The 13,116-nt window shown below is 46.5% G+C and overlaps 1 protein-coding gene across 1 annotated transcript; it reads left to right on the top strand.

The window, feature by feature from the left end:
- Positions 1 to 2,056: 2,056 nt before the first annotated feature.
- insyn2ab (inhibitory synaptic factor 2Ab) lies at positions 2,057 to 12,912 on the top strand. The gene is made up of 3 exons (XM_076141686.1): positions 2,057 to 3,204; positions 7,191 to 7,262; positions 12,729 to 12,912. Exons 1-3 carry the CDS (start codon positions 2,057 to 2,059, stop codon positions 12,910 to 12,912), a joined length of 1,404 nt encoding a protein of 467 aa, XP_075997801.1.
- The last annotated feature ends 204 nt before the right edge of the window (positions 12,913 to 13,116 follow it).

The following is a 13,116-nucleotide window of genomic DNA, read 5'->3' as shown; positions in this document are numbered from 1 at the left end:
AATCAGGGAAGGACCTCGGGTCATTAGCAGAGATATCGCTGCGTGTTGAGAAGAGGAGGAGGAGGAGGAGGAGGAGGAGGAAGATTTGTGTTCAGCTATCTAAATGCGTCCATATGCCACTTCAGTCTCTTTCTCGCCCCTTCTGACTGCTTTACATGCTCGGCTGCACGTGGAAGTGGCGCTCGGTGGAGACTTCCTGCAGATGTCGGTGCCTTTTCAGTGACGTGAGATTGACATTTGTACGAGCAAAGCGGCACGATACCCACTTGAAACGGGCCTTTGAATGAAGCATTTCAATCGGGTGGAAGCGCCAAGCTGTGTCTGTGAACGCACCACGGCCCCCCCGTTAACGCACAAAATGCCCCCCAATTACAAAAGCAACTGTGTGTAATTCGCTGCTGTGGCGTTGTTGCGTAACAAGATTTTGCAAATGGCTAAAGTGACAGTAGAAGCTGCTGGCGGGCTGCTGATGATAAAAATGAGGTCGCCGCCTACATTTCATTTCATCGACTGCCTGAAGTGAGCTGAGGTCGCAGCGGACGGGCCGCAAGGTGAAACACATGGCGGGAGGCCCAATTGTGTGTGTGTGTGTGTGTGCGTGTGTGTGTGTGTGTGTGTGTGTGAGTCATGTCTTAGTGTATTCATACTGTACACATTTGATCATCTGTCCATTGGCAGCTTGCGGGCAAACCGGATTTATGACGCCACAGCTGTGCGGCTCAGTAATTAAAAATCTGATCTCTCTCCTGGCTTTTCCGTTTTTACATATGTCACTGCGGCAGTGAAAGTGACTCGCACAGCAAATGTCTCCTCCAGTCTGAGCCTCCACGCCAGAACAATGGCGGGCTGACGTATACGCGGTGTCACGGCCATAAAAAAGGCGTGAAGAGTTGCGGAGAACGCCATGAAAAGCTTCACTCTGTCTGCTAATAAACCATCCAGCGGGTTTATTTATGGCGCGGCGGCGTCCCAGCGTATGAAAATGATTAACCAGCTCTTTCTGATGTTTGCTTTCAAAGATATCAGCGCATCATTTCATTTCCTTGTCCTGCTTTATGTTTTCCCGTTCTCGTGAAATCACAGAAATGTTTCATCACGCTCCAGACAGGAAGTGTGTGACTTTCGCAGACCGGATTATGTGGCTGTTTGATGTGAGAGCGCCACGGAACCACAGTAGACACCCAAGCGAAGCTGCGAGGTTTAAGGAAGTTTGAAAGTTAGGAACATAAGCGGTATAAATCAGGCTGAAGTAGAGAAGGAATCCTGCTCAGAAAAGGTCTGAGTGTATTTGCTTCTGCAGCTCATAAAGCAATGTAAAGGGATTATTGGTGCAGCGGTGCTTTATCTGCATCATTCAATATGTAAACAAGCTGTTGGTTCATCTGCTTCATTTAACAAACAGTTTATAATATAAGTTCATTACAAATATTAAAGCGCCTGTCGCAATTTAGCCCCGGTAAACATTTACAAACGCTTCTAAGTCATCTTTTGTTTACAGAATGACAGATAGAGGTGTGTGTGTGTGTGTGTGTGTGTGTGTGTGTGTGTGTGTGTGTGTGTGTCAGTCAAAGGATTACAATGCAAAACAAAGCTCGGGACCTCTTTAAGTGCAGCAGCTTCTCTCAGAAATGTTCAACCATGGCTTACAGATTTGAAGGAGCTTGTGTGACCTCTAGGTGTCACCTGACCCCAGATGTGAATGAATCTGGGATGATAAGCGCGGCTAAACAGCCAAGTCCAGCCGCCTGAAACTGCTAAATGTGAAGCTGTCGTCCTGTGTTAGACAGAACATCCAAACAGTCTCTGATCTGTTTCTGACTGATGGGAGGTTCCTTTTCCATTTTGTACCGAGGCTTCACTTTGGTTTGCATTTGCTTTATTATGAAGTTGTGGCAGAATGTAAAGTGAAGGTCACAGAAGGAGAAAGAACGAGGCCATCTGCTCAGCATCTCTGCGGAGCGATCCTAAATCAAATTCCTTCCAGCTAGATAACAGAGTAACACGCAGCCTCTGATTTCTCTCTTCCTCTGTCTCTCCCTAACCTTTCCCAGGAAATATGGTGAGCAAGGAGGACACCAAATGCGTGGTTCTCTCAAATTCCGATGAATCAGACTCAGAGACGGCGCAGCATGCATCGGATCCGGGAACGCAGCAGGTGAAGAAGAGGAACAAGGCTCTGCAAGTGCGCTTTAGGGATATCTGCGAGGCTCAGAACGAGCACCGCGCCAGACGCTCCAGGTCCATTTCCTGCAAAGTCACGCACAGAAAGTACATGACCATGCCTGCCCGCCGCTCCATCCCTAACGTGACCAGGAGCACCGGCGTCCAGACGTCACCAGACCTCACCAACCGCTACAAGACTTTCCCTTTTGACAGGAAAAAGGGACACACGTTTAAACACACTGCTGTGGTGGAGAGCTACAAGGGGCAAAATAATGGCTTTTTGAGTGACATAAAGCCAGGAGAGGACGGACAAAGCTCCGGGGAGGCGTCTGCGTACAAGGGCAAGATCGTGGGTCAGACGACGGCCTTGCTTCACCACACCGACGACAGCAGCGGCACTGAGGATTTGCTTTCCAGTGGCAATTGTATGGACGGACCCTCGTGTCCCGACACCTCGCGGGTCTTCGAGGAGAGTCAGCCAAACAGCCCCCCTTCCAAAAGCGAGTCCGAGTACAAGGTCTGTGGCACACGGACAAAACACAAAGGATTATCCAAAGACGAGATGGACAGCGGCTCCTCCAGCAAGCGCCAGTTGGCCCACTCGCAGTTTTCGCAAGAGAGGTCAAAGGGCTCATGCGCCGTGGCTTGGAACTCTATGTCAGGGGTGGAGTCGTTAGGGAGCCCGTCTGTGTGCTGCAAACGGAAAAAAGGCGCGCAGCTCAGCGAACAGCAGTCGCAGACGCTGCCGCATAGCGCCAAATGCTCCGTGCAGTCGCAGGGCCGGTGTCGCACGAGGCACGCGTCGGCCTCGTCCAAGCTCCAGCAGACGCCGAGGGAGGAGTTGGACGAGGGCTTTCCTACGGCGGACCCGCGCGCTGCAGCCATGGGGAGCAGCCAGCCGATAATGTCCTCGTCTGGGGACAAGGATATCAAAGCACAGCTGCAGGCTATGGAGAGCCTCATCAGCTCCAGCCAAGACACCATCAAGGTCCTACTCGGAGTCATTCAGGAGCTGGAGAAAGGCGAAGCACAGAGAGAGGGGTGAGTACGGAAAATGCTCCGACTAGAAACCAGTGGCATGTTGTTCTATTGTGTTTAATCCATTAAGTTTCATGCCTTCATTGAAACCCGAGGAGTTAAAGTTCATGGTCCCTGAGTTAATATTGTAAAAATGGCTCTGGCCTCCAAATGACAAGCAAGCCAACACAACAACAACAACAACAACAACAACAACAGAGATGAAAGCCTGAAGTGCACAAACCAGGCCCGAACCTAAAAGCAGCATCCTGTCGTTTATGCAAATGTGATCATTTAGTGAGGGGCGAAAAACACAGAGCTTACACTCCATCAGCCCAAACACGGAGGGAAAGGTGTAAATATTTGATGATTGAATGACTACATCGCCTCTGTATCTGTGTGAAATCCGAGAGCGCCGCGGCAAACATGTTCGGGGTGCGAGTGAGCAAGCTGGGGGCAAGAGTGAAGGACTGCATCAAATATGGATCACGACAAAAACACATTACTATTCCAGTGAAGTGCATTGTAGTGGAAAATCCCTGAAACAAATTGATTTGTATTACAGCGGCGAGTAAGTAAATGGCTGCGTGGGATAGTAATGTATAGGAAATAGACGAACGACGGGTAGTTTAAAATAGGTGAAGGAATCTACTAATCTGTACGGCGCTTTGGAGGCTATTCTCCTTTACATACAAATAAGATTAAATTCTCTGTCTTTTGCAGCTGAGGGTTTACAGGGAGTGAAATTACTCTGTTGTGTCGCCGGTGTGATGTAATAATCAGCTGTCAAGGTCTTAGTAGGGGAATGGAGTGTATACGTTATGTTTCCGTCTCCATTAAATCTTTATATGACACGCATTTCCTCAGAGACTTTAACTGTTTAAAAAAGGGGAAGGTGCATTAACAGGCTTTGTAAAGTTACGGCGCACAAAGCAAATTGTATTTAAAGCCTGATCCATATCCGGTAAGAAGAAAAGAATCCCTGATGTGGCTCGGCTGGACTTTGGGTTTTTAAAGGTCCAATTAGTGCAGCCTCATAACACTTTCGCCTTTCATCTGCAGAAAGCGCTGCGGCTTCTGGAGTGCCTCCGCCGCGTTGTGTTCCAGGCCCCATTATTGGAAAAGGTGCGGTAACGGGGATGCAAAGCGTGCAGCCTGAGTACATTCCCCAATACCGGCTCCTCTCTCCATGCCTGGCCAGTCAAATGGCCTCCTTTCAAAGCAACACGCCGAGGTAGAAACAGAAAAGGAAGCAGCTCCTAAAAGCCTCGGCAGGGATAAATATGTAATGTCCACTTTTCTGTTCTTCTTTATACAACCTGATGCAGCACAACAAGGGGATGAAGTAATGTTTTGGTCCAGCAGAGCATCTGGTCTATTTTTCGGTTTACTAAACGTGAGGGAGAAGTTCAGGGTTTCGATTATGAAGCTTCTGGTCAAAATAGACGTGACTGAATTTGGCAAAATTACGAGTCTCTAAACCCTCAAACCCTGGTTTATGAAATTGTACTCTTTGCACTATTTGCCGTTGCAGCTGCTCAACCATTCTAATCTCAAGCCTGAGGTTTATGTGAGTCCGTTCTTCTCTTCCATCAATCTACTGAGTAAACATGTCATTTTGCCCTGTTGACTGCCATTCGTTTTGAACTGGGGGCAACAGAGGCGAAACTAGTTGGCTGGAATGCGCACCAGCTGTCATTGTTGTGCTTGGAATGGTACGGATGTTGTACAGACATGACCTCGACTCGTGACCTTGTGGTGAATCACGGAGGGAGCTACAAAAACAACACCCAAGCGGTCGCCTGTTTCACTTGACTCTTTGTACAGCTTTGGTCGCTAATGGCTTCTAATGGGGGTAAAGGCTCAATTTTGGTGATTTAAAATGTCAAAGTTAATGTCTAATCGATCACAGCAAAGTTAAAACTCTGACAGTCCTTTATGCATTATACATATATATCCAGTACATTCCACTTCAAGGTTTTCCTAAGAACATTATCTTATGGCATAATTGGCTGGGCGACACTAAATCAGCCGACAGTCGTGTGTGATTTAGTGTTTGCTCTGAGGATCCTGGCCAATTGTATGACCTCATATTTCTCAATAGCAAAGGATGAGAGCTTTATTTCTCCAATATTGTAATATATATATATCCATCACACATAGAATGTCTTTTAAAGGCGGCCGATAATCCAGGTTTCTCTAATTTGAACATTTGCACTGCTTTAGTATGAACAAACACAATGATCCCCTTTGACTCTCACTTGCTGTAGCACCGCTGTGCACACCTAGTTAAGACGGATCAGCTTTTAGAGAGTTCCTCCATAAGGTTCCCTCACTACCCTTATTGAGGGAATTGGCAGTAGCTTTGTAAATTTTCACTCCCTGCTACATTGCACTCTAAAAATGATGAAAACGACACCTAAACACAACAAAACAACACAATAGGGCCCCTTTAATGTCACCATATGCCATTCAAAGTTTGCCGAATAATTAAAAACAACTCTACTCCTAAATCTAAACCACAGTTTGGTGTGACAGTGACATCATCATATCTGGTCCAGCAGCAGCAGAGTCATGCAGGCAGGCAGGCAGGCGGTGTGGCAGAGGGATGGGAGCTAGCAGAGCAGAGCCACGTCCCAGGACAGCTGACGAGGGCACCTGAGTGCTGAATCTGTGCCAGGATCACACAATGACTTTCATAGGTGCAGGTGTGTGTGTGTGCGCGTGTGTGTGTGTGTGTGCGCAGTGAAAGTCATCCTCGTGCTTTCATGCAACGCCATCATGCAGGGCTGTGAATATTTCACCCTGAACCCAGAGGAGATTTTCCCCCTTTTGTAAAGTGTGTGTATCTAAATGTAGGTAAACACCCTTCGGTTTCTCGAGCTGTGATCTGTGATGAATGTCAGAAAAAGGCGGTGCGGCGCCACAGCCTCCTCGTCGCAGCGCTGAGTTACCGTCCTTGCTCACAGCTGTTCGGTGCGACTTCATCTGAGAACCGGCGCAGGATGGATGAACTCCGTGACCTTGCACGCCCATCAGCATTTTCGATCCACGCCGAGGCTGTTCTGTCTGGGCCAATGAGGTCACCTCTCATGTCACGGCGAACAGTTTGAGATCCAGCCCCCTCCACATGTCATCCATCAGGCTGAAGGGCTGCCATGACAGCGAGCAATTACATGTGCCGGTCCCAACCGCAGCCCCTCCCATTATGCCCACACCACTGCAGCTCGCAATTACGTACGGTGATGTACGGCGCAATTGGCAACACGCAGGCTTACACGCACATACATAAACACAAAGGAGGAAACGCTGAATGGAAAACAGGAGCTGTGACGGGGGAGATTTATTCAAGAGCGCTCATGTTTATCCAGAATGTGTCTACTCTGACATGCGCTCACATAAAAGATGGCTTGAATCCGCTCCTCTGCGGAGGTCCTTCAATATGTAAAGTGACTGCTCTTATACAATGCAGCCTACAGGAGGCTCCAGGGAATTCACCTTTGTCACAAACAGCACACACACAATTTGTCACGTTGATTATCTTCTACATCCTCGACGCTTGTTACTTCTACAGGAAAGCGAGCTGATGGAGGAATCAAAAGAGAGGAGGAGGAAGGTGCAGAAGGCTAAGATATTGATTCTCCATTACAGATGATTTATGCTGCTTAGTAGCTACTTAATGTCCACTGCCTATAGTATAGAGGCGACCAAACACATATTTACATCATGTCAAGGCAAAGCGATGCACCATAATCCTATTATGTAAAATCGTATGAGGCTGCAGTGTTGATGAAGCAAATCTGTAGGAGCTGCAGCACCACCGCACCGGCTGCTGCATCTGCAACTGGGAACAAACAGCTGAGGAAGAAGCTTCACTCTAAAACACTTTGATAGATGCACATGAAAGACGAAGGCTGATGCCCATATAGCTGCTGAAATATGAATGTAAACGCTGCTGTCACTGAGTATCACACACTCCACGTCTTTCAACCGCCTTTTTCTATTTGCAGGCTCACTTACCGAACAGGACAAGACACCGCAAACTGTGACACCTGTCGAAACAGCGCCTGCATCATTTACAGGTGAGGCCACAATGATCTCTGCTCTGCTTGTGATGTCGTTTTGTTATACGATAAAAGAAATCCCTTCAGGGTTAAAGGGGCGATGCTCGGTGTGATGTACAGCAGGGTGGTTTGACCCAGGCAGGGAAGGCAAGTAGACATGAAATACACATCTGGGATATAGATCCTGCGCTGTAGATCCTTGATCCACAAACTGGAGTAAGGCTGAGATCCAGAGACTTTCTTGCGATGTATTTGACTTTAAATCAAACTGCATCACGTTCTGAGTACACTGTACATTGTGTGTGTGTGTGTGTGTGTGTGTGTGTGTGTGTCTGTGTGTGTGTGTGTGTGTGTGTGCGTCTGCAGTTAGAGGAATGCGACTTTGTCAAGGGCGATTTCTTGCCGTTAAACAATTCACGCAAACAAATCTTTGTGGTGCTCCGGCAATTAAGGTTGCATTTATATGAGTGTGTAATTACACACAAACTGAGGGTCACTTAGCTTTTAATCATCCAATTACAAAGGGAATATCCATGGCAACCAAGGTCAGATCTAATAAAAACAGGTCAGTGAACTTAATAAACCCATGCAGAAATTCATCAATAAAGACTGAAAGCATCCGACATGGAAATGACAGGGAATCACTTCCATCCCTCTTATTGGTAGATGATGATGTCATTTCCATGAATCATTGCTTTCTGTTATGATGGGGCCTTCTTGCCTTAGCCTGAATATCCATGTTACTGTTGATGGCTGATTTGTTGTCATTGACATTCACCAATCACTCCACATGACTGTAGTTTAACCCTTTACGGCACCTGGGGTCATGTGACCTTTAATGACCTTTATCTCCTGAGCCAGGCACTGTGGAATCTGCGGTTCGTGCTAATTAGTTTACGAACTGTTTATAGATTTTTCCATTCTTGTTAATTGCTTTTAACACAAAATGTCGTAAAAAGACGAAGAAGCGTAGTAACTGTAACCAAGTGGGCAGATTAGCTATTTGAAATTTTAAACCTTTTATATTGATGACGTGAACCAGACCAACTCTTTCTCTGTGTGTGTGTGTGTGTGTGTGTGTGTGTGTGTGTGTGCGCGTGTGTGTGTGTGTGTGTGTGTGTGTGTGTGTGTGTGTGTGTGTGTGCGCGTGCGTGCGTGCGTGCGTGCGTGCGTGTGTGTGTCATTGAAACAACTTGATTCACCAAGTCTGCACAATTTAATGACAAAAAAATTGTCCTCCATATCCCGACACTGAACCACTACGTTTAAGGACCGCACAATAAATATGCACTCTGTAGCATGTAAATAAAGTAGGAGATTATCATTTCATCGGAGCTGTGCGTCGTTAAATGCTTGTTTATTTCAGCTCATCCCAACTGGTTTCTAACTGTCCTTGAAGGGAGCTGAGCTGAAGTTGGCAGCCGGGGCGGCAATCTATCACAGTTTTATCTGTCTCTGCCAAAGCAATAGTCATAAATATCTAAAACTCTGCAAATAGTGCTGTTTGGTATTCTTCAGTAAACGCCAACGTAATAAACAATCAGACTGAAAACTGCTTTTACGGAGGATATCTACAAAAGGAAAAGTGCTGGATGACAAAGTATTTGTGTATTGTTTGTCTTGTTTTTCTATCTTGGTTGTACTTTTGAATGACCTCATTGTGAGGCATGGCGGTGGCTCAGTGTTGTTAGATGTGCAGACCAGATCCTGCACACCTTTTCTCCTTTCACTTCCTGTCTTCTTCAGCAATCATATCAAACATAAGAGCAAAATACGGCAAAACTAACAGGACAAAAAAAGCCTTTTTCCCACTTCCAATTGCTCACACTGCTTTGTGGTTCCATCACGGGTGTCCCTGTTATGATAACTGTCGATTAATCCGACGCTGATAGGACAGCAGTAATCACCTTGCTCGACAAACCACCCTGTGTGACACGATGAGGAGCTGGCCCGGGTACAGAGAGGTAAATTAAAATCAGCCAAGAACAGCAAGGCAAGCTGGGACCTAAAGGCCAATTATTCCTCAAACTTGGACAGCCGCTGCATGTTGCAACCATAACCAGAGATTAGCGCCCCCGAGATGCAGCCTTTAATTTGTGAGTTGCACAACAACTCCAGCGTGTCCGATAAATTCCAGACTCCAGCCACTGCTGAGCTCAGGTAGTCAATCTGTGGGTCTTACCCAGAATCCTGTTCTCCCCTGACAGCCTCCTCCACCCACACGCTATACACTGCAGCATCTCATACATCACCACAACAAATAGGGCATACATTTAGGAAGGTACAAGAGGCAGAGAGGGAGGGAGAGGGAGAGACTGAACTCCTGTCTCTGTACCCCTGTCTGTCACATTGGTTAAGAAACAGAGAATACACATAAATGATCTGTTGAAAGAACTTTGGAACGTTGTTGTTTTGCCCACCACTGAGCCAACCTAGAATATCACAGGAAGCCCAGAAATAAAATTAGAAAACAATCAAAAGCATGTTGTGATCAAAGCATTAGAGGCTGTTATTCTTGTCGTCGCTCTTTGGAATTTTGCACCCAGCGCGCAGATGAGACGGCTTAGACCTTTTTGTTCCTCCCCCGTTTGTGTGTGTCTCCAATTTGGAGCTAACATTGACTTTGAAAAACAGTTTGGGTTCAATAAAAGACGAAAGCAACACAATATGATGAGATGCAATGAGCTAATTAGCGCTGGCGCCTCACGCTGCGATCGCAGGGCTGCGGCTGTGAACAATTGTCAAGAAAGCGTATTCTGTTTTGTTCTCATTACTGAGATCGGGGGGTTTTCTGTGAGGCAGAGAGCCATGTAATTGAGCAGGGCGATGGCTGATATACAACACAGGAAGAGTTTCAGTTTAATGTGTTAGCAGTTTCTGGTGATTTAATCTAAGGTGGGCACTCAATGCTGGGCCTGAGCTCAACATCCTGTCAGGTGATGGGTTTGACAGGTGGAACGGCCCAAAGGGGGAAATCACAGGAAGAGAAATGACTGCACAGTGGAAAGTGACAGACGCAGAGAGCAGGTAGAGCCTCCAGTGTGTGTGTGGATGAATAGAGTCTGCAAGGCTGGAGAGAAATCCCTCCCATGAGCGCCGATCATTGAATGGTGCTCACCTCGCCACAACAAACGGCCTCGCCACTGATCACAGCAGCAGCTACTCACGCCTCATAAAGAGATGATTAATCTGCTCTGCTTGAATACCCCTCCAAAAACATGAAAAGCCTCCCTGTCTGCAGCAGCCTCCATCCGTTTGTGTTGTGGAGATGATCTTGGATCTCCAGGTCTTTTGTTTGCTGAAGCACCTGCTCCCCAGAGCCAGTCGCATCACACCGCGCTGCCTCCGGCTTCCCACCGAGGCATTTGTCCTCGGCATACAGTAATTGCAGCGATCCGCCAAGTGATTAATTGCTTAATAAGTGGCGGGGCCATTCCGCAGCGCACTGTGCCGCTGTGATCCTGCGCGGCTTTCTGTAGTTTGTTTTGTCAAGTCAAAGACAGATGATTCATTTATGGCTCACTTTTTAACAGGAAGGGTTTGAGATTAACAGATTAATTTATATATACTAATAAACATAAACACATGTTGATATTCATGTTGGGATCAGGGACAAATTTTTGGCGAATCAGCATCTCTGCAAATGCAAATATGAAGACGAGATGCTGAATCACACACACACACACACACACAGCGCAGGATGAGCCTGTAGTTTCTACTGACATCATTTAACACTCTGCAGGTTATTTAACAGGGATATGTCTCGTCACACTGATGACCCATTGATAATCTACACACGCACAAGAAATAATTACTGATTGAATCAACCCATGAAACCAATTCCCGGGAAATCTCACGGTAGCGACCCTGTCAAAAGAATCAGCGTTTTTTAATTTCCCTGGAAATGCTCTTTGTCGTAGATGTCCTCAGCGTCATGTTTCACCAAAATGCAGCCTGGCGTCGACAGAAACTTTGACATCTGAAATGAAGCGACACGGTGAACGCGGTGCTAGCCTCTGATTTAAGATGGTGACGGTTTCTTATTGAGGCAAAAGCAAAGCACCGCTGGTAAAGTGGCACGACGGCATCGCTCGTTACGATAAAGAAGAAACGTCACAAACCATTACAAGGCTCCTTCTCTGCTATTTGTTTATTGATTGATCGGAAGTTAGCGCCTGCTGCGCTGCTCTCCCCCGCTCCACCGCCTCTCTCCCCTTGAGGCCTTAATAGAGTTCTGTTCTTAACTGACACTTATCTCACAAGCGAGGGGCATTTTCCCAGGATTCACTCTGTCACTTTGAGCGCGGCATATCCCTCAGCGAACTAATTACGCCGCCCGTCAAAGCAGTTATCCCAGCTTTGTAGCAGTACATCTGTTTGTCCGCCTGCAGACAAGAGGGGGGGGGTGACGTCTCCATGTTTTGACCTTGGATGTGTCACATGTTGCCTCTTTTGGCAGGTTCACTTCTGGCATCTATGTTTTAATCCCCCGGCCTCCCTGACTGGCAGGAAGCAGCTGTGTAAGTGCAAAATAATTCAATTCGGTAAAATGGTGATTCATTCTCTCCTACATCCGCTGTGGCGTTTTGTTTAATTTATTGCGCACCCCTCCAGGAATAAATACATTTGAAGAGTACGAAAAAAATCAATGGCAATAAAAGGAAAGTAGACGGTGTATAATACCGCACTTATCCCTTGGTTGAATATGAGCAGTGAATCAGGGTCTGCTTGGATTCTCTCTCGGCGGTTTCATTTAGATGGGATTAACGCCCACATTTCTCTTGGCCTTTAAGAGATTTAATCTGAGAGAGTTCAGTCACTGCAGCCACGACAGGGTGAAACCTGACCAGGCCGGGATTATGAGGGAAGTAACCCACATTATGACTGTTGTTGTTTTGGGACAAATATTAGCTATGCAGGAAAAACACTCGGAGGGAGGGAGGGGGCGGGGGGGTACAATGTCAGAGTAATGCAGAGGTAAACAAAACTCAATTACTCATGGAACTCACGGAAATACGGATTTATGTTGGCAAAACATCATTCTGCCAGGGCGCCTGTCTCCCATCTGGACTTTTAGTGGATTACCTATAAAAAGTGACCATTTATTGTATATTCTATTGGATTAAAGCTACACATTTTACTGCATAACTCTGACGACTCTCCAATCCCACACTTTAAATGTTTTTTAAGCCACTCCCTATTAAAATACATTCAAATTTCCCTCAGGCCTTCATACTTTCAGGTACAGAAACCATTCAGACATTTTTTTATGTATTCAGGCACTTGTTCAGCATTCTGCAAACTTCTCAGCGTTTTGCAATCAGGGCACATTTTCTTCAGGGAGTGCATTTCTAGTTACCATTACAGTTGCCTAACTTATTGTAAAGCCTGATGTTAGCTGATGTTATAGTTATTCTTCAGGTAATTTGCAGGCAATCACACACTGTAATATAAATAATCTTAATTCTCTTGATTGTGTTTCAGTGTGGAGCTGGACTTCAAGCAGCAGGAGGACAAGCTGCAGCCCCTGATGAAGAGACTTTGCCCCCTGGCCAGCCAACAATGCCCCGCTCTGCCTTACTCCAACGAAGTGTTCACGTCCACCCCGAAGCGCAAGTCCAAGACGGAGTCCAAAAAGCACGCTCGCTGGAAACTCTGGTTCCTCTGAGGGATAAACGATTAAGGCTTTGGAAATGGGCTTTTACTCGGCACATTAACGCCACCGTTCTTCTCAAAATGGATTACAGAATATTCCACCCGTGAGAATGGACAAGCAGCGGAAACCAGTGGAATGGTTCAGTGTTGTGATTCTTGAGTTGGGGATAGCAGAACAAAAACATTTCTAATTCTGTCAATCCTTTTTTTGGCATGT

This window comes from Genypterus blacodes, unplaced genomic scaffold (assembly GCF_046128005.1).
Source record: "Genypterus blacodes isolate CSIRO-AG114 ecotype Tasmania unplaced genomic scaffold, CSIRO-AGI_Gbla_v1 ptg000020l_1, whole genome shotgun sequence".
Taxonomy (NCBI): Eukaryota; Metazoa; Chordata; class Actinopteri; order Ophidiiformes; family Ophidiidae; genus Genypterus; species Genypterus blacodes.
This window is presented reverse-complemented; position numbering and strand designations above follow the sequence as displayed.

Coding starts and splice junctions, on each gene's coding strand:
- insyn2ab (XM_076141686.1), top strand. CDS start 2,057: ATGGTGAGCAAGGAGGACACCAAATGCGTGGTTCTCTCAAATTCCGAT. Junction 3,205..7,190: donor GGCGAAGCACAGAGAGAGGG/GTGAGTACGGAA, acceptor TTCTATTTGCAG/GCTCACTTACCGAACAGGAC. Junction 7,263..12,728: donor AGCGCCTGCATCATTTACAG/GTGAGGCCACAA, acceptor ATTGTGTTTCAG/TGTGGAGCTGGACTTCAAGC.